This window comes from Anolis carolinensis, chromosome 3 (assembly GCF_035594765.1).
Source record: "Anolis carolinensis isolate JA03-04 chromosome 3, rAnoCar3.1.pri, whole genome shotgun sequence".
In the NCBI taxonomy this organism is placed as follows: Eukaryota; Metazoa; Chordata; class Lepidosauria; order Squamata; family Dactyloidae; genus Anolis; species Anolis carolinensis.
The window spans coordinates 181933913-181954828 of NC_085843.1; the positions used below are offsets into that span (position 1 = coordinate 181933913).

Consider the following 20916-nt stretch of genomic DNA (forward strand, 5'->3'; position numbering starts at 1 on the left):
GAAACATAGTGTTGATCTCAACATGAAGGAATTGTAGATTACCTCTGTCCTTTTCTTCACATGATATCTGCAGCTTCATAAAGGAAATCTTGGTCTAGGCCATGTTCTCCTATTCTGATTTGTGATATAGACAACTCTATTTTTATATTTAATATGGTTGGTTCCCCTTTGGCATCCTGTTCTTGTCTTGCCATACTCCTTCCCTTTCTGACGAATTTCTACCATATCTCCAACTTTGTAATTTTCCTCGGTGTCTTTAAATCTCTCTCTCCCCCCCCTCTCTCTCTCTCTCTCTCTCTCTCTCCCCCCCCCCAACCCCCTGGCCAGGTCTTGCAATCTCTCCTTAAAATATAACCTATTATTTGCATCAGATAAAATCAGTGAAGGCAGTGCATTCTGAAAGTTGACAATAAAAACCGTGCATTAAAGCATATAGATAGACACCTTGCATTTGTTTAAAAAAATAATAAAAGATCTACATACTTAAACACTTTCTGGTTCATTAAAGAAAGCAATGTAATGTAAGATGTGCTGTATTTATAGAATGGTAGGATTTTATAGTCACTAATGACCGCTGCACATATAGCTGTGTTGGGGGATGATTTTAATAATGCCTTTGTGCTCGTTATTGATTTAACCATTGTTCTGCATCATTATCCTTCTAACAACAAGACCCCTGCAATTATTTTTCACATTCTTAGTCAAGCACCAAATTATGAAGCAATAGCAGACACTTAGAATGGCCTCAGTGGTAAATTACATGGATGGTGATTGCTTTCTATCTGTCCCTCATTGCTTCCAGTGAATGATTCCCCCACATTTGTTGGAATGTGTTCAGAACAATTACCAAGTAGGAGTGACCTGGATGGTCTAAATGCTGCCTTTGAAAGTGCTTTGCTTATTATCTGCCACCTGCTGTCATCTCAGATGCCAGTGAAAAGGGTACAATATCGCATACCAAAGGAATATGTTTGGTGACTCTCCATGAGATCAGAATATTGAACAGCTTGGTGTCATTGTCTACCAAAAAAAGGACTTCAGCTGAGATTCCTTCTGTTACTTTCATCATGAAACCAAAGGTCCATTTAGGACTGTAAAACCTTTGGAAGCTGTTTACATATACAGTTGTCCACTAAGTTAAGAGGCCATAGTTTGAACCTGATGAAAAAGCATAAGTGCCAAATTCTGCGACAATTGGTAGGGTGGTGTAGTTGGCTAGCCATTTGTTATATTTGTTATATTTCCATTGTGTTACCTGCTTCTAGAGCTGATGTGTCAGATATGTGGCCAGCCCACCAGGTGTTTCAGAATCCGACTTTCAGAAACCCTAGCCAGCTTGTCCAATGCTCAGGAATTCTGGGAGCTGAAGTTCTAAACATTTTTGTCATGAAGACGATGTATTCCACTGAAACAGACATCAAAATTGGACTACCATTAAAAAAAACCCTTAAGTTTAAATACAATTTACAATGTTTCCAGATATATAACAACTATGATAATGTGTGCTTACTTTACGCAGAATTTGAAAGTAATGATTTTGAAATAATTGATTACTTGTAAATAATTCCCCTTTTCTAATAAGAGGATGCAATTGCATTGCATTTTGGTTGTAACTCTATACTTTTGGAGAGCACACTACCTTTTAATTACTTTTATAGTAATGGGCTGATTCAGTAAAGGAGTTAGATTCAACATGAAATCTTTCAAAAGTCACTGATAGTTGTTTTTAAGGATATGTAATTATGAAGTTTACTAGCCTGTTTCCCCAAAAATAAGACATCTCCTGAAAATAAGACCTATTAGAGATTTTGCTGAATTGCTAAATAGAAGGCCTCCCCCGAAAGTAAGACCTAGCAAATTTTTTGTTTGGAAACGAGTCCGCCGATCAGAACACCAGAGCATGCAGGATCGATAAATGTACATACCATAGATTGTTGTACATGGAAATAATGGTAGTAACAAGAAATTCTTGATAGGATTCACATTTTGTCTGGTCATGCTGGTTTGTGATAACAACTACTGAATAGTATATAATAAATGTTCTTTTTTGGATCAATAATGTGAATTCTTCTTCATGGAAAAATAAGACATCCCCTGAAAATATGACCTAGCGCATCTTTGGGAGCAAAAATTAATATAAGACACTGTCTTATTTTCAGGGAAACAGGGTAGCTATTTATGAGTATTTTAAGAGGGAACTATAACTATTACTAATTATTTTTAAAACTAACTTTCCAAGTCTTCGACAATAACTTTCCAAATTCTCATTCTGACCCACTATTTTTGACACTGATATTCTTTCGCTCATTTCCCTCATTTAGAACCATGGGACATCTACATGCAGGCATATAGAAACTGTTCATTATATACAGTTTAGGAATGGAGCTACCAATACAGAAGTGGGTTGCATTGCTAAATATTACATGTGCATATGAAGAGAAACAAAAAAGGAAAGGAAGGATTTACTTAGCTGTTATAATTAAGATATGTTGACTGTATTCTGAGTTGTGTTAAGTTAGTTAAGTGAAAATCTACATGATTGCATTCTATTAAATCACATTAAGAATGTTCTACAATACCCCAAATCAAAAAACATGTTTCAGTTACATAGTAAAATTATGTATGTGATAATGGGTTGCTGTGAGTTTTTTTGGGCTGTATGTTCCAGCAGTATTCTTCCTAACATCTGTGGCTAGCATCTTCAGAGGTTCTGTTGGCAGTGAGGCAAAGGGAGTAGCAAGTGTTGTCTCAATGCCAACAGAACTTCTGAAGATCAGACATTTGGACAACATGGCCAGTCCAGTGTAGTTGATGGTGGAGAATCATAGTTTCAGTGGTTGTGGTCTTTGCTTCTTCTAGAATACTTATATTTGTTTGCCTGTAATCCATAAACAGTTTCCTTAATTAAAGCTACATTTGGCCTAAATCCAGTTGCTAGTTCCAGCTAGAGTAGGTTCATTGAATTAATAGAACTAAGTTAAGTATTGATTATCAAGTTCCCATTGATTCAGTTGATTGTTATAGTTGTGTGGAAATCAGTTATGATTTTGACCATGGTAGAGAAGCACCTTGGTGTGCTTAAAATCTTCAGCATTATCAAAGTTTCTAATCCAAACTACAAATTCCCAGCAAAATTAAATCATATGACTTTGATACCAAATAAGTCATCAATATATAGAAAAATAACGTGAATCCAGATCCTTACTCACAGACATCCCATTTTCTAAGTCAATAGTATATTGGATTTAACGTAATGATCTTGATTTTTTTCATCATAATGTTAGATTTTTATCCTTCTTCCTCTTCTCACTTATCCTCACTTCACCCAAGTGTTTTAGTGCATCAGTATTGTTTGAATAATGTTTTGGCCCCAATTTATGGGTGCGGTTAATAAACTGACATTTCAGATGTGACAGGGAACTCTAGTTTAAATAACACTGAAATGAAAAACCCAAGACTCAATGGTATATGTATAACTATTGGACCATTTGCTTGCAATGATATTTTCCTACATTAAGAACCAGGAATAGTTTGGTCTCAGAATTCTGTGATGTTGGTGTTTTCCCTTCTTTTTTTTAGGAATGAACTGGAGACATATCAAAGGACTGATGCTCTTTCTTCCCTTTTCTTTCCATTACTTTTTCACAATAAAATAATGTTTCTCCTATACTTCTAAGGTAGCTTACATTTCTTCCTGATTTTTGTTCAACAAATTTAACTGTGTCCTTTTTTCTGTCCCAGGCACATTGTTGTCTGTGGCCACATAACGTTGGAAAGTGTGTCCAACTTCCTGAAGGACTTCCTGCACAAGGACAGGGATGATGTGAACGTAGAAATCGTCTTTCTGCATAAGTGAGTAAATGCTAAAGTATGATGCTATTTTATCACAGACAGAAATAAGGGGCCTGGACCTAGAAAACTGCTGTAAAAACATTGGAGGAGTTGTATATGCATGCACAGTGACAGTTTCTTTGTTAACAGTTTCCTAGTTGTACCAGGCAACTTTTTTTGACTTTGGGGAAATTTAATCTTGGAACTATTTGAACTTCTTTTTACAAATAATTCTGATGAACACTCAGGATGTCCAAATGCCCCTTGTTGTCTCAAAAAAACAGTTGTAAAGATCCCTTGAAAAATCTGGCAGGGTTCAATATGGGATTCAGGCTCTATTCCTAAGTATATATAAGGGATAATAAATCAGATTAAAATCAGTGGAGCTATCAAAAGCTGATAGGTCTTTCATATGCGCACAGAATGTCTGGATTCTGTCATTTATAATGGGGCAGCTAAAGCTGGCAGAATGTGTGACCCACACAGTCTTAGGCATGGGGTATGGGCAAATGAAGATCCAGACATTTCACATAATAGTTGTAATGGCAACCAAGTCTAGTGTCAGTACATGATTGGACACTGGTATGCCATTGCATTCTTTCTTCTTATTTTTAAAATATTTTAGGTAGTTGGTGCCCTACTTAGATTGTATGTGGTTGTGGATACTCATTTTATTGCTTTACTTTAAAATAGACTGTCCTTTTTTATAACAGACTTGTCTTACTGCCAGGTAAACATATTTCAACATCCAAGTAGCATGAACAAAGTCTGTTTTATATCTGTTGTCATTTGGGCACTACTTAGCATTAGGGGTTGTTCCTGAGTTGATAACTCTAAAATAAAATATACACTTGAATAATTAAATAGACGTGATACATTAACAGCATTAGCATATTTACCTTGTAATGAAATCAGAATTTTGTGTAATAAAACCTTTTGTGTAATATAATCCTGAGAGCTTGACTGTGGATGTGTTATGTTTAAAACCTCTCTCACTGTGAAAAAAAGATTCTCTTTGCATGAATGTGGTACATGCAAGATTAATAGAGATGTAAAGAATATTTTAAAAAGGAAGAAAAATATTTGAACACAATTTTTTTTTGGGTGGCAAGAAATCTTAAGAAGAAGACTGATGGAAATTTTTGCAGTTCAATTCTAGCATTTACATAAAACACCATTTTGTGTGTGGGGGGGGGGGGGTACAGAAAATAATATATCTGTGTATAAATATTATTTTATGAGCAGAAAAATGCTATTTCCACACAGAAAATGCATAGTTGGAGACGTGTGTATAGTTTTTGTGTGTGCAGATAACTCTTTTTTTCTACACAGGAAATATTTTCTTTTCAATTTCTGATTCTCGTAAAAGTAAAATGACCATATTATCTTGAACATAACCAATCTTGTCGAATTCAGGAAACTAAGCAGGTTCATATTTTGTTAAATAGTGAATGTAAGACCACTAGCAAGCTCTAGGAATCTCCTGAAAGGATAGGGAAGATAATTTAGGGTTACTTGAAATCCTGCAGAGCTTATCCCAGTCTGGGGTCCCTTCCACATTGGCCAAAATATGAAACAAATTGGATTTTGAGGTCACACATGTGGGCAAACCCCTCACAGAGTACTATGCAATAACAGGGAAGCCTCCAGGAACAGTAATTAGGTTTCCCTTTTCTTTTGAGCACAAAACAGGGGGAAGGGGAGGAGGTTGGGCAATGCCATCCCAGCTCCCTGAGCTGCTTGAGCCTGGGGAGCACAGTATGGCTATGGGAATGCTTCCTGGGATTGCATTTGGTGATCCCAGGAGACAAGTCCCTACTGCTCTCGTGCCTGCAAAGGAAGATCTGGATCTTTGCAGGGTTTTTTTTTACCCTGGTGTAAACCGGATTAATAGTTTACCCTGAGTTACCCTGCATTGGCCTGGGTACATTGTTCACTCAAATCTGGTTCTATAATTATTTGAAAATAGCTTTTTAAACATTAACAATGTTTGCAATTTGACTTTACTGTATTTGTGCTGTCTTTTCTTTCTCAATTTAGTATCTCCCCTAACCTTGAGTTGGAAGCTCTTTTTAAACGACACTTCACTCAGGTGGAATTTTTTCAGGGTTCAGTTCTCAATCCGCATGACTTGGCTAGAGTAAAGGTAATACCTCTTATTTTCTGTTATAAATATCATTTTGATAATTGATATAATTATGGCACAGATTTAAAAAGTAATTCTCCTTTCCTGTTGACAATTGGAAAGCAGTGCAGTTCTGTAAGGAAAGGGATTCCACCATAAGAAATTCCTTAACCCCATTGCTAGACTACTAGACTAAATTCCCTAATGATCACATAATAATCACTAGACACACTCTCACCTGACTGCCAAAATAGAATCCTCTGAAAGTTAGTACAATTTTATCTAGTGTAAAATGGATATTTTTCAGATTGTAGCAACCCACTTCATGTAGTAAGTTAACTCTCTAGGGTTATAGCTATGTCAAGACTTGAAATGTTTCAGTTGTGGATTTTTAAAAATATATGCTTTTCCCCATAATTTCAAAGTGGTATAGTTCAGAATCTTCTACCTTAGTCTGCAGAATGATTCTGAAGTCCTAGCCCACTTCATGCATTAATTGCTATCCATATCCCCAACATGTTTGTCATGCGTGGGTAAAATATAGATGCTCAAATATTGTTGGACTGCATCTGTTATTTGCCCTAGCCAAGATAGCTAATGAGAAATACTGTGAATTGTACTCCAGTACATGGGAGCAATGTCTGATCCAAGCAATATGGCCATTCCTCAACCCAAAGTGTTACTGTAAAGTGTCTCTTCCCCCCATCCCACTCAGCTGATGGGCCACCATTGTTGCCTTTCTGCCTACATCTAGGACATTTATCTCTCATTGGGACCATTTGCCTGTCTGGGATGTTGTCACCATGGAATCACAGGCTTCATCTTTGAGATTTTAGTATAACACACCCATGTAGTGTTATATCTCCTGTGCCTGTTGAGAAAAACTTCAGAACCTTCTATTTTTGAGCAAGTTTTGGGTGCAAGCCTCTCTTGCAGTATGCATATCTTTAGCAGTTGCATTTATTGCCTATAGAAGCATCATATTTGAAGCATTTCCAGTATGATATTTGATCTAGCAGTTGTATATTTTCTCATTTCTCTCCAAAGTTCCAATTTTGTTTTTTAAAAAAAGATCATTTTTCTTATCTCTCTCTGCTTGTTTTCTCCTTTGGTGTCCAGATAGAGTCAGCAGACGCGTGCCTAATCCTTGCCAACAAATACTGCGCTGACCCAGATGCTGAGGATGCCTCCAATATTATGAGGTAATGTTGAGAAGAAAATTTATATTTAACTTTACTCTACACAGTCAGAAACCATCACTTTAAGGGTTTCAGTAAGGTGTATTCAAGAATAGAAAGATCCACATGTTTTTTTTGCACCCCCGATGTTTGTAGCAAGACTTCTACTGGCTGACTCAAGGAGAAAGCTACCACACGTGCCAATTTCCCATGTTTGTAATACCCCTTGAGTCTTTAGAATATGAAAGGTTAAAAGTGTTGTAATATTATTACCATTAATACTATTCATCACTTTCCTCTGGTTTTTAGGAAGATTTTTAAAAAGAGAAATGGGATTGGGCAAAATGGGAACTACTCAAATTTTGTGCTCAGTAAAACTGTTTAAAAGTGTTGTTTCCTTCTTTACTTACTGGTTTACAGGTTGCCTTCCCCAAGAATCAAAGTTTTCATTACTCAGGGTACATATCCCAAATACGTCAATTGCCATATGAACAAGTAGTTTGTTACCTTTTCCCCTTGTAAATATCTTAACTAGTGCAATTGCAGCTACCTTCATGGTTGCTTCCACAACAGGAGGGGAAAACGTCTGTCCACATATTCTTGTTGTAACGAGCTAAGAATGTCTGAGGTTCTTTCAGGCAGGGGGGAATTTGAAATCCTTTGAAATCCCACCGCTGCCACCAATTGTGAAGAACTTGGACAGGGGGGAATCTTTTGGATCCCACCGCTACCACCAATTTGTAAAGAACTCAGGCAGAGGGGAATCTTTTTAAATCCCACCTCTTATACCAATTGCGGAGATGTGGAGATGGAGGTTGTTTTTAATTAATTAATTATTATATATTTAACTATATCCGCTGCCACCACTGATTAAAGATGTTTTTATTTAAAAGCTGCCACCAAATTATAGAGGTTTTATAATGCTGCCACCAAATTACAAAGGGGATCATCAATTCTTGCCACCACTATAGGAATACATAGCCACTAGCTACTTAGAGAGGAGACTTTTATTTTTCTTCTTTCTTCTTGTTTATTCTTGATGTGTGTATCTATGACAGAGACTGAGTTGTTTGAAGGAAAAGAACAATAACATGTTTATTGAGGCACAATAGTTACAATTCTCACTTAGAGGCACTTTCCTTAACAATTGCAATAACAGAATGAGATGATTCAAACTTCCTAAAATGTCACTTCCTTCTCCACTTCTTTCTATACTGCTTTCACCCTGTGAATTACAAACACAGACTATCTGTTCCTTATCTGGAAACAGACTACTGTAAAATAAGTCACCAAACTTATTTTAAAATTGACTCAAAAATCAAACATTTGAGCCACCCTGATCCCTCAACCAGAATCAGTCTCCCTGTACCTTATCATGGCACAGACTACCTAAAATAAGTCACCAAACTTACTTTAGAATTGACTCAAAATCCCACATTTGAGCCACCCTGATCCTCCAACTGAGAATCAGACTTCCCTGTGGTCCGCTGACCACATACACTGACTGACTTTCCCTCCAAATTCTGCTCTCTTTTCAGCTAACCCAGTTGGCTCCGCCCCCTTCTCCATGGCAACCAACTCTGAGTGCTGAGTAATTGAAATATTAACCCTTTTTAAAACATAACCACACAATTAAACATGGCATCTGTAAACTAAAATTCATACTTCTTTACACTTGTGAATAGATTGTTTAACATATTACATCAATGACATGTATTGTCTTGTGCGGCACATGAGTCTTGGGGTATGCAGGTCTCTGTTACAGGAGCCATATGCAAAGAAGCTTTACACTAGTCTTTGCCAAAATAGGTCCTGGTTTGACCTTCATTCCCATTAGCCCATTTAGCCCCAGTCAAAGTTTTGGGTGTTTGATTCCTGTAGATCTAGAATGACCCAGGGCAGGAAAGATAACTTCACACCTTGCATGGTGAAAGCAACAGATACAGTTTTAACTATTCTGATGTGGGTATCTATAATGGGTTTTCTATATGTAGACAGTTCCTATCTGAAATCCAAACAGAAGGATTTGAGACTTAGCCAATATCTAAATGGAAGATACAGTTCCCAATCTGAGCATTGTGTTCAGTTTTCACAAAAGAAAAAAGAAAATGGTATGATTAATCTCAGTTGCAGAAAGGTAGCAAAGAAATGACAAATGTAAGGGTATAATAAGGTAAGTTTCCCTATTGTTGGCATCATACTCCTACAGATCTAATTTAATGGGACCAATCTGCCCTTTTAAAAAACTAAAATGTCAGAGACCCATTAAAAATGAGCTAATACAGCAAATTGGCCCGTGTTCTGAACAAATTTTATTGGGTTGTCAAATACGCACATCCTACAAAATGATGTCAGAGCTGGGAGAAACAATTTAAATTAAAGGGAGCAGACTGCGCCTAGATGCTCATTCTTCTGCTATTATACTGAGTGCCATTTTGAGTGGGGAGATTCTTTAGGGACCAGTACATTGAGTAAGCACAGCTGCTCTGTCCCCTTTGTTAATTTGGGGTGGGGCTGGCAAAGGCCACTTGGATTAACCCAGTGAAAAATGACAGAGGTTGGTTGTCAGCAGTGTTGCTGATTGTTGCGTTTAATCATGGTTTAATTTATTCGAATGTGCTACCTGGGATTCTGTTTTCTCAGGATCTATTCTAAAGCGACTAGGATAACTATTTATTCAGAAACGATTAGAAGTATGCAGGTTCACTTTTGACATTGAATTCACCTCAACTGCCCCAGTTTGGCATAGATAGTCCTGGTTAATACTCAAGCTCAGATACTTTTAATATGTGCCATTATTTGCCTCTTCCTCTCCCTTCTCTATTGTATTATCACTCTGACTAGTATCACTCCAGGCAACAAGCGAACACTAGTGCCATGCCGTGCCCACTGACAGGAGTGACAAGAAGAACAGGGGCAGGGGAATGGTGAATATCATCACACATCCCTGGAAAATGAGCTGGAGAAAATAAGGGAAAGCAGGGGAAAGAGTAGAGTTTCATGGGTCTCTGTATTTAAAGAAGATGAAGAACTTACTCACTCCCATCACACTTAAGATCACCTTCTCCAGCTTCTAATTTAACCATCTATTTAATTCCCATCATATGGCAGGTGATGACTCCTTCAATTTCAAGGATACCAGCATACTTTTTAAAACAGGCATCCTTTAAGGCAGCCCTGCCTTCAAACCCCTTCAACTGAAATAGAAGCACATTTCTTAAGGCAGCACTTTCCCTGGGGTCGTTTCACTGAGATTTCCTCCCATTTTCCCTCCAGGATTTTGATTATTTAATCTTTTTTTTAAGTCATCCCAGATCATAAGAAGTTGTTTTAAATTAACCCTCATATTTCCCAGAGCCTTTGCATTGGTGAGTGTAGGAAATGGTTTTAAATTAACCCTTTCCCCAAACCTATGCATTGACATTCTGGGGAAATGGGCCTCTCAATTTCTCCCACACACAGCATCATCATTTTATTTACAAGCGGCCAACAAAAGCAGCCAAAAGTGATTAACATCACACTGGGAAATGTACCATTTGACCCATCTCTAGACGGGAAATTTTTTAATAAGTTACTTGTCAATTGACTCAGAAATCTTTGGAAAAACCAATACTTTAGAAATGGCAAAATGCTTCACCCCCCACAGTTGAAGCTTGTGTTGTATGAAGCGCAGAGTGGGTTGCGATTTCTTAAATATGTAGAAACACTGATTTTATTGCGTGTGATGAAGTCTTATGAGATGGCCATGTAAACATTTCTGGTTGGTTCTGCCTCAGACTGGCCCAACTGCTTAGATAGGTCAGGTGCATAAATCATTTAGCCACTATAGAGATTATTCACCTCCACTTGTCCTGGTCAATATAGATGGGCCCGAGGTCTACCCTAGTTAGTACTTGGATGGGAGACTGTCAATACCAGATTCTGTAGGCTACATTTCAGGGGAAGAAACTGGTAAAACAACCTCTAGTTAATCCTTGTCTAAGAAAACCATATGAAATTCATAAGGTCACAACTTGAATACAACGTGAAGGCACATGGATACACATGCAACTTATGCATACATAGTGATTTCTGTCCCTAAAAGTATGGTTTTCAGGGCAGATATATATCACAAAACGTATATTCCCATTTGACTTGTTGCATTTTGTACAAAATACACTGTCTCCCATGAAACAGCATTCTTTTTATTCCGAAAACACTGGGTTTTCTGAGAGAGAAAAGAACACTACATATATTTTTGGGGAAACAAAAAGTTTTCTGAACAGTACCTGTCAGCTTTTCTCTTTCCCCCTAATTGTGAATACTGAGTACCAAAACACTTTCTTTCTTTCTTTTTGTCAAGAAACATTAATGAGGATTCTTCACATCTCTAGTGACCATGAACCGTTGACAATGCTTTCATGTTTCTGATTAGGCTGTTTCACTTTGGCCAGTTCTAGCAGCCTCAAGTAAGGATCAGTCCAATACAAATCTTTGAGCACCAGATCAAGCTGTTGTCTTAGCATGTGGCTTTGGACCATGGGCACGGTAGAATCTTGGGGGTTGACCAGGAGACAAACCTCAGTTGCTGTGTGTTGTAAAAAAAAGTTGCAAAATCTCCCCCAAAGTGCTTTATTCCTTTTTCAAAGCTACATTTTTATTCTGCTGGAGGAACTTTCACTTTGAATTTAAATTATATACATAGATTAAAGAGAAATCCAGATGCAGATTAGTGAGTTTTTAAAATAGATTCCATGTGTTTAATTAAAGCTGGAGAAATGGGGGTAGTAAACTCTTATTAGGTGAACTGCATTCTCTTGTGTGTTTTCTGAACAGACAAGTTTGAATCAATAAAACTACATGTGTAATTAAATGCTTCAGTAAAAAAAGGTTTATAAAAGAGAATTAGAGTGGGAGAAAGATTTTGGAAATAACATTTTGTTTGCTAGAATAAGCAGTTCGGCCAATTTTGTCAAGTTTCTGCTTGGTTATTCCATGCAACTGTAATAAACCACACACACACACACAGCTGTCTGGAAATCTTTATTCATAGTGTTATTAGGTCAAAATCGACTTGAAGGCAATGAACACAACAAAATGTAGCATTTGCTCCTTTGTGGATGAAGATGGGATGCAAATTGAATCTTCCTTATTCTAACCCTTAGATGCTGAACTAATTGGATGACACTGTCTATGCTTTACTATACATTTAGATCATTGCCATTCTCTGCATTAGACTACTTAGGATATCCTTCTCTATAATGTCCTTTTGCTGACCACTAAAATTGTTCTCTGCAGGTAGGCCATCAGCATCTGCAGCTGCATCTACACTGCCAAATAATGCAGCGTAGAGTCACATTCATCTGCATATATTCACACAATGCACGCTTGCTATAACAGACAACCCTCACTCTACACTCTTCACACACTCAAGCACACGTATGTGAGAGGCAAGGGAACACAGTTTGATTTTAGATTTTCTTTTAAAATAGTAGCTGCCACCAACCTAAAATGTTTTAAAGATTTTTGTTGTTAAAAGTACTTGAGATAAGTTTCTCCCATTCCCTGCCCACACTGTTTCCACCCCCTGGCTCCCAAACTGATGTTTACTATGAGGCTTTTCTATGGCATTTAATTGCTGTATTGCTGGAACTATTATAAAGGCTTCTTCATAGAAAGATATACTGTAGAGGCTTTTGAAAGTTGCTGAGAATAGTCACGAGTTCGACTAACCTAATCTAGATAGCCCCCTGGGTTGTTAACTAACTCTAACCTAGAGTCCTTCTATTAACCAGCCCAGTAGTGAGAGTCAATCTCTTGAATTATCTCCCCCAAGAGATCCAAACTTCCTGACCTATCCTGTCAGTTTCACAGCTATCAGTTCTCTCACACACAACCAAAACTCCAAACTGCACTTTCCTCTCCAAAACCCAAAACCGAACTGTCTTGGAGCATTTTTTTTCTCTGCCCTCTAAGACTTGGCTCCTCCCATTTGTTCTGGCCAATCCTAGGATTCTCTCTCTAAGCTCCTCCCTCTTTCTAACTACACTCAAGATGGCTGCCTGGCATTCCTCTACAAAATGGAGGCCTGCCTCACTCACTGTTACCCAGGATTCATTCCCGGCCTAATAGGTAAGGTTCACTACACTTGCCAATGTGATTTAACTCAGGAGAAGCCACTTAATGCAGCTTTAACTTGGGTTAAAAAACACTGGGGAAGGACCAAAGCCTGCAGCAGGATTTGGACCTTTTCCCATGTTGAGGCAGTGGGGATAGCTATCTTTGATCCCTATGCAGGATCCAGAATTATATCCCAACAGCCTTTGCATGCTCAGGCAACTCGGGGAAGTGGGATGGCAGTCTCTTTCTGCCCCCCTCCCCCAGCACCCTGATTTTCCTCCCCAAAGAAATAAAATATGCATGTACCAGAGCTCCATGCTCTTTACTTCCTGTTTTGTCATCATTGGGTGAGTAAAACAGCTTGGGGATAGAGGAGGGGCTTTTTTTTCATACCAGTTCCAAGTTTCATTTTGTGCCTTTGTAGAAGGACTCCATCTCTCTGTTAAGGTTACAAATTTGAAAATATGGTATTGAGGTATTTTAGTTATTTTTGGTGTTTAAATTGTTTTCATTGGTTTTTCAATAATATAATTTATTCAGTAAACATTTTAATGTGCATGATTCATTGTGTTTTTAGTGGAACTTCTTCATAATGTTGGAAGTTTCTTTGTATCCCAAACCTGAGATAAAGGGGTATGTCAGTTGTGAAACTACCTCTCCCTGACTTTGACACATTCTGCACTTTGGCCCAGAGCTGTGTATTATATTCTTGTTTTAATGCTTATTTTGTATAGTGATCTTTTATGATTGTTGTTATTGATGCTGATGTTTTATTGCTGTGTAACTTGTTTTATTGTTGTCTTGCTTTTATATTGTTGTATCTGGGCATGGCCCCATGTAAGCTGCCCCGAGTCCCTTCAGGGAGATGGGGCGGGGTATAAGAATAAAATTATTATTATTGTTGTTGTTGTTATTATTATTATTATTATTATTATTATTATTATTATTATTATTATTATTATATAGGTCATGTAAATAAATAAATAAATGAATAAATAAAATCATCACAAAGGAGTTACTGCAGATAGGTCACAATGACCCAGGCTGCTTTTTCCTTAGTAATTTAGAGGATCTGGGGAGAGAAAATGCCAGCATCTTGATTCTTAAATGGAATAGTGCTTGTGTGTACACACTTCTCTTTTCTCCTGGAATGAATGGGATAATATAACCAACAAGCAAGGCTATCACGTGATTAAGGTTATCTGCAGAAAAAAGCAAACCTGTGAATGGCCTAGGAAGATTGTGCAGGCCCAGAAATGTTCATCACAATAATATCCCTGCTCAGGCATTATACAATTTAGATTAAGCCAAAATACAAGACATGAAGTTCACTGGCCCTGTCCCATTTGATCATCATTCTCCCTCAAATGGAAACCATTTTGAGAGCTGGTTTGAATAAGAATATCCTTTCAATGCACGAAGGCTTTCTGTGTGATCAGGAACCCTGGAAATTCGGGTTTGCAATCTCAAGAAGGCATGGGATGGCAAACCAGAAGAGATTCTCCTCTCCAAACTGTGAATGGCATACTCCCCACCTTGCACATTTGCTTAATCTGGATTGTATAGCCCAGATGTAGATAATACAGCTTGGAATTGTTGGTATAAACATAGCAGTAGAAACTAATTAATAAGGGGCACAGTTGTTCCAGTTCCAGTGTTCTAGGTTCTATAGTAAATTAGAAACTTTCACATAGAATATCAATTTTCATTTGGAGGCTTCTTTGGAGGCTTTTAAGCAGAGGCTGGATGGCCATCTGTCAGGGGTGCTTTGAGTGTGATTTTCCTGTTTCTTGGCAGAGGGTTGGACTGGATGACCCGTGAGGTCTCTTCCAACACTATGATTCTATGAACTCTGATTTCTATAGAATCTTCTGAACTTGAAATACTGACTTGACCTGCCCTAATGTGGGCGCTTCTCAATAGGTCGCAGAAAATGTTGAATCCAATTCTGGTTTCATAATCATGGCTTGAAGGAAGTGCGTGAATCATGCCTTCCTGTTTTGGACATCTCTAAGTATGGTTGAATAACAGAAATTGGAAGTTGTTCTTTTACTCATTAATATTTTCCACAACAATTTTACAAGTCCTCATATTGATCATTAACTATTACCAGAATTATGTAAATACTTCATAGTCCTGATCACTTTGAATTGTTATTGGCCACTTGAGTCATTATACATGTTTGATTAAAAACAATAACTGTTTAACACATCAGGCCACAAATTAATTAACCTTGTAATTTTTTTTCCAATTATCAAACGTTAATGAGTTTAATTTTTGTTAATTTAATGTTAATGCATTAATTCTAACTAATATCTTAAAGCTCTGTTTGAGAAACCAGGGTAGTTTTTTTGAAGTTCAGTATATGATAGTTTTAGAGAACTGAACTAAGCCAAAGACACATTTATGAAATTAATGTGAAATCATGACAAATGATAGTTTATTTTCTTTCCTTTTTAGAGTAATTTCCATAAAGAATTATCATCCAAAAATAAGAATAATTACCCAGATGCTGCAGTATCACAATAAGGTAAGAACCATCATGAAGGACACTCATCTCCTATAATTTTGTTTAAAATCTTCTCAAAATATCATAACATTTCTTGCAGAATTTTTCTTAATGTAAAGGTAAAGGTTTTCCCCTGACATTAAGTCTAGCCGTGGCTGACTCTGGGGTTTGGTGCTCGTCTCCATTTCTAAGCTGAAGAGCCATCATTGTCCATAGACATGTGGCCAGCATGATTGCATAGAGCACCATTACCTTCCTGTTGGAGCGATACCTATTTATCTACTCACATTTGCATGTTTTCAAACTGCTAGGTTGGCAGAAGCAGCAGCTAAGCGGTTTAATCCGCTGCGCCACTGGGGGCTTTCTTAAATTGCGCTGATGTAATTTATGAATGTGCCTAACATCTTAACAGAGTAAAACCTTTCAGCTTCTTGAAGAATAGTTATAGGCTACAACTACGTGTCTAGTGGAAAAAAATTCCTTAACACTTTGCAGAATGATGCAGATGACTCCAAGTGAATTCAGGGTGAAGGAACTGAATAACCTTGGAGGGCTTTCTAGAATGGATTACGTAGTTAGCGCTTGAATCTTTTAATAGATGACCATTACAAACTCTCTTTTCTTATAGTAGTTTTGATTCCTCTATGTAGTGTGGGAAGTTTAAATAGTCACGTGTGAATATGTGGTAAAATATATGCATAGTATATATGACTATGCATATGACTTGGTTTTTAGGCCTCTTATTGGGATTATTTAGGTTGCTGATTTAGAAAGAGGTATTGGATATACCACACCAGCTCTAGTTTCTTAGGTATTGTTATCATGATTTTTGTAGGTGATAAGATGAATATTAGTATATGGCATATGTTCTGTATCTCAAAAACTAGAGCTGATAGGGGGAAACTGGTTCCATTTTTGGAATTAACAGGTCGAAATATATCCAGAAAGAGGTCTAATATTTGAGGCACAAATATATGTGTTGACCAGGTGAAATGTGCATTTCCATTCTTGATTTTCAATTGGAACGCAATTGTCTCACTTCTCTGAGCATATAGTTTATATTAGCATCTAATTTGCATACAATTAAGATGCAGCACATAAAGTCCACACACGTTTTCTGTCAATCTAGTCACTTTGATTTCAACACATCAATTCAGATCTAATCAAAACCCAAGCTGACTCAAGTTCCACACACAGAACTCATCCTTACCAGCTCTTGTTGCACAAAGTCTGTTCACAAGTCATTAGTATTTCTACATTTCTCCATCTCTTTATATACTTTTTAAGATGTGACATATAGGGAGAGAAGAGAGTTGTTCCGCTCCCTCTTTTCACCACTGTCATGGTCTGGATAGCAACATACAGTGCTGACCTAAGTGGGATAAATAGTTCTCCCATGTCCCATCCACACTGCCATATGATACATTTTCTGAATGCAGATTATCTGCTTTGAAATGGATTACATGATAGTGTGGACTGATAGTTCAAAGCAGATAGTCTGGATTCAGAATTATATGGCAGTCTAAATCCAGCCCCAAAAGGCTACTGCAGTTACAGAGTGAAAACCTGATACAGAAAATTGGGACCTGATACAAAAAAGTGGAAATTCTGAAGGAACATGGTTATGATTCTTGAGTGAATTTTTGGTGTTCTATGGGCACATCTACATATACTGGGGCTGATCTGGAGTGGAATACTCTGAATCAGCCTGGGGGAGTCCAGACAGTTAGCCTCCAAGTGTCCAGGTGGTGATGGGTATCTGCATAGCTAGCTTCCAAGCTGGACAGCCACCCTTATCATCCTGTCCCTATCATAGTGGCAATCACAGGGTATAAGACTGCTCATGGTCCTACACTATTGCTAGTGCTGATGCTGGCCAAAGTGTTATTTAGAAAGGAGGGGTTGCCTCCTTCCATCTCGGATCCCTCCTCTGTTTTCTGATCATGGTTGCGCTTTGGCAAGGGTCAGCACTAGCAGTTTCATTTCTCATAGCCATCAATACTTATTTACTTTACTTTACTTTTACCCTGCCCTTCTCACCTCGGAGGGGACTCAGGGCAGCTTGACAATGTGGCAGTAATTCAATTGGTTTAAAACAAAATACAAAGGAAGTCATTCCAAATACACTTAACATACAATTAAAACACAATTAAAACCATTAACATCACGTGATCCAAGAACAAAGTCCGGTGGTGTGATGTCTCATGGGCCTTGTAGTCCCGTTCCTAGTACTATTGTGGCAGACGAAGAGGAAAACATGGGATTTACACCGTTTCAGCCAGAAACGGAGCCCCTGCACCTGCAGGATGTTTGCCCTCAAGAAGTTACCCAAACAAGCCTTGGGCAGAATTCTCCCCCGTTTTCTCGAAAGGACAATTATAATAAAGATAGAGGCGCTAGGGAGGCGAATCGCCGAAGCGCCAGAATCGCAGCCAAACAATTAGCTGATTAGGTCTGCTTCCCTTGGGAAATTCTAAGGAATCATGCATCTGGACAGAGATGAGTTTCACTTCTAGTTCTCCAGGGAAAGTGTTCTTCTGGCAGGAAACGAGACCCTATTTAGGTGTTTTGCCGCAAAGGAAACCTTGCGGAGTCAATTCGTCAGCTTGAGGAGTGAGATCGTGTGTAGACTTCGTACTCCAGTTCCCTGTTTCCCGGATCAAGTTTCCAGCCTTGCCTTGTTCCACGGACTTCTATGGACTCAGTTCTTGTTTCATATTTGCCTTGTTTCAAGTTTGATCTTGCCAAGTTTCAAGTCTTGCCTTGCCTTGTGTTTTAAACCACGGACCTTGCTTCCTAGATTCAAGCCTTGTTTTCCAGTTTCCTTCGGATTTACCTTAAGCCTCGAAAGACTTTGGACAGTTCCCCACACTATTGCTTGCCAAATAGTGTGTGTTTCGGTCAAGTGGATTATAACTTTGGACTCTAATATCACATATTGGACATTGTTTTCCTGGACTATATTTGACCTTTCCTGAAAGGTCTACTTCTGAACTATATTCTTCACTTGTTTTTATTGACTTTATATATTTCCTTAATAAAGATATTAGATAGATTCTGGTCTCTGCGCATGGTTATTGGTGTTCTGCAGCCTGGGTCTTGACAGGTGGGAGGTAAATATGACAGGGACAGAACAATAATGATAAGTCTGAAGTTCTGGGGCTCATCACCACTTTCATGATGTGTAAATGGTTGAGCTTGTTCTGATTCAGAACCGACCAACAAATTTACACAATCATCCCACTTTTCTTGGGATCAAGTGGCTCAGGGCCAGGGAATGTGATGCAAGACCACGTTAAGTGGCCTTGCAGGGTGTGTAGGGCCAATCAGCTGTGTAAATCATGTGATGCCACGAAGTTCATTCATTACCATCCCATCTTGTTTGAATAATGATGACATGCACACCAGGAACTATGAATTAATTTCACTGAACACAAATATGGACTGCATATTCTTCATGCACTGCCCCATTTCTGTTCCAACATAAAGGGGAGCTAGTACGAGATTAAGGAAGATCTGTGTGTACTCCAGTTGTTTCCACTGCCTGTGTTCAGTAGAAAAGCTGAACTCTGCTGTATATGTAATTAGATGAAAGGCATCATTTATGATGTGGGAAGTGTTTATATGTGGGACGAATAACCAGTGAAAACAGGGGAAATGTTTTTCCTCCTTCAACCACTGAAAATGGACTATCCTTCCCTTTCTCGCCACTTTTTCGAATCTGTCCAGATAATGAAATAGTACCCAATGTTTTTAGAATTTTTTCATGGGAAGAACATTTTAATGCTTACTCCAAGTGAGTTGGAGAAAAATCAGAGCTTTTGTGGAGGCAGTATTCTAGTTGACTAGGTATAGACTTTGGAGGAAGCCTTTTTGATGAATCTAGTCATATGATGGGAGGTAAAGAGGTTATAACATTTATTTATTTTATGTCAAAATAATTGCATAAATAAGTATAAAACTGATAAAATAGAGGGAGCACAAGCAGCTAAATCATTTTAGACCAAAAACGGGCAACTTGTAGCTTTAAACAATTTTTTCTCTGTGCATGAGGCAGGGCATTGTGGGCAAACACACAGATGCAGAGTTTTTTGTTCTGCTCCACAGTCGCACAAGGTGGAAGATTCTTCTAGGTAGTGCCATTTTGCCAAGTCTGCCCACCCCACTTCTGAAGCTGTTCAGGGACTTCCAAGTTGCCGTTTTTGGTTTGCCTTTGGAGGCAGACCCTTGTGTGTGTGTGGGGGGGGGGCATCCATTTGGGATTTCCTGGTTTAGCTGCCGAGATGCTACTTTTGCTGTTCCTGGGGGAACATTAAGAGGAGTGGTGGTCCTCATGAAGCTTTTCCTTGATTTAAGTCTACTGGGAGGTGACTGATAGCCATGCAGTGGATAGTTTTCACAGTTTTTAATCTTATTTCTCTCACAGTTAGCAGCAACTTCCTGTTGCACATCACGGGGGGGAGCAATGCCAGCGAGCTTAGAGTCTTATCAACAGGTGTAGGTTTGAGGCATCTTGTGATTATTTTGCATGTTTTGTTCAGTGCTATATTCATCTGCTTTGCATGGACAGATTTGTGCCATACAGTGCAGGCATACTCAGCTGTTGAATAAGACAAGATCAGGGCTGATGGTCTTATTAATTTTGGATCTGCACCCATGCGCTGCCGATAAGTTTCCACAGAATGTTATTGCGTACAGCTACTTTGTGCTTGGAGCCCCCAATGGTGCAGCAGGTTAAACTGCTGAGCTGCTGAACTTGCTACCAAAAGATTGGTGGTTCGAATCTGGGAAGTGGGGTGAGCTCCCACTATTAGCCCCAGCTTCTGCCAGCCTAGCAGTTTGAAAACATGCAAATGTGAATAGATCAATAGGTACCGCTTCTGTGGGAAGGTAATGGTGCTTCATGCAGTCATGCTGGCCACATGATTTAGGAGGAGTCTATGAACAACGCCAGCTCTTTGGCTTAAAAATTGAGATGAGCACTAACCCCCAGAGTCGGACACGACTAGACTTAATGTCAGGGGAAACCTTTACCTTTACTACTTTGTGCTTGGTGTTCATACAGTGTTTCCTAAATGTTCGTGTTCGATCTAAAGTGACACCAAAATATTTAGGATGGCAACAGTGTTTGCACTCTTGGCTTTCCCAGGTAACTTTCTATTTCCTGTTATATA

At 38.4% G+C, this 20916-nt stretch overlaps 1 protein-coding gene across 26 annotated transcripts in view; it reads left to right on the plus strand.

Moving 5' to 3' along the window:
• Positions 1–20916, plus strand: part of kcnma1 (potassium calcium-activated channel subfamily M alpha 1) — a 657167-nt gene that overhangs the window by 454166 nt on the left and 182085 nt on the right. For all 26 annotated transcript variants that reach the window (XM_062977436.1, XM_062977437.1, XM_062977438.1 and 23 more), the window contains exons 10-13: positions 3742–3852; positions 5872–5977; positions 7076–7158; positions 15694–15763. In XM_062977436.1, coding sequence (XP_062833506.1) covers positions 3742–3852; positions 5872–5977; positions 7076–7158; positions 15694–15763 — 370 coding nt within the window. The remainder of the gene's footprint in view (positions 1–3741; positions 3853–5871; positions 5978–7075; positions 7159–15693; positions 15764–20916) is intronic.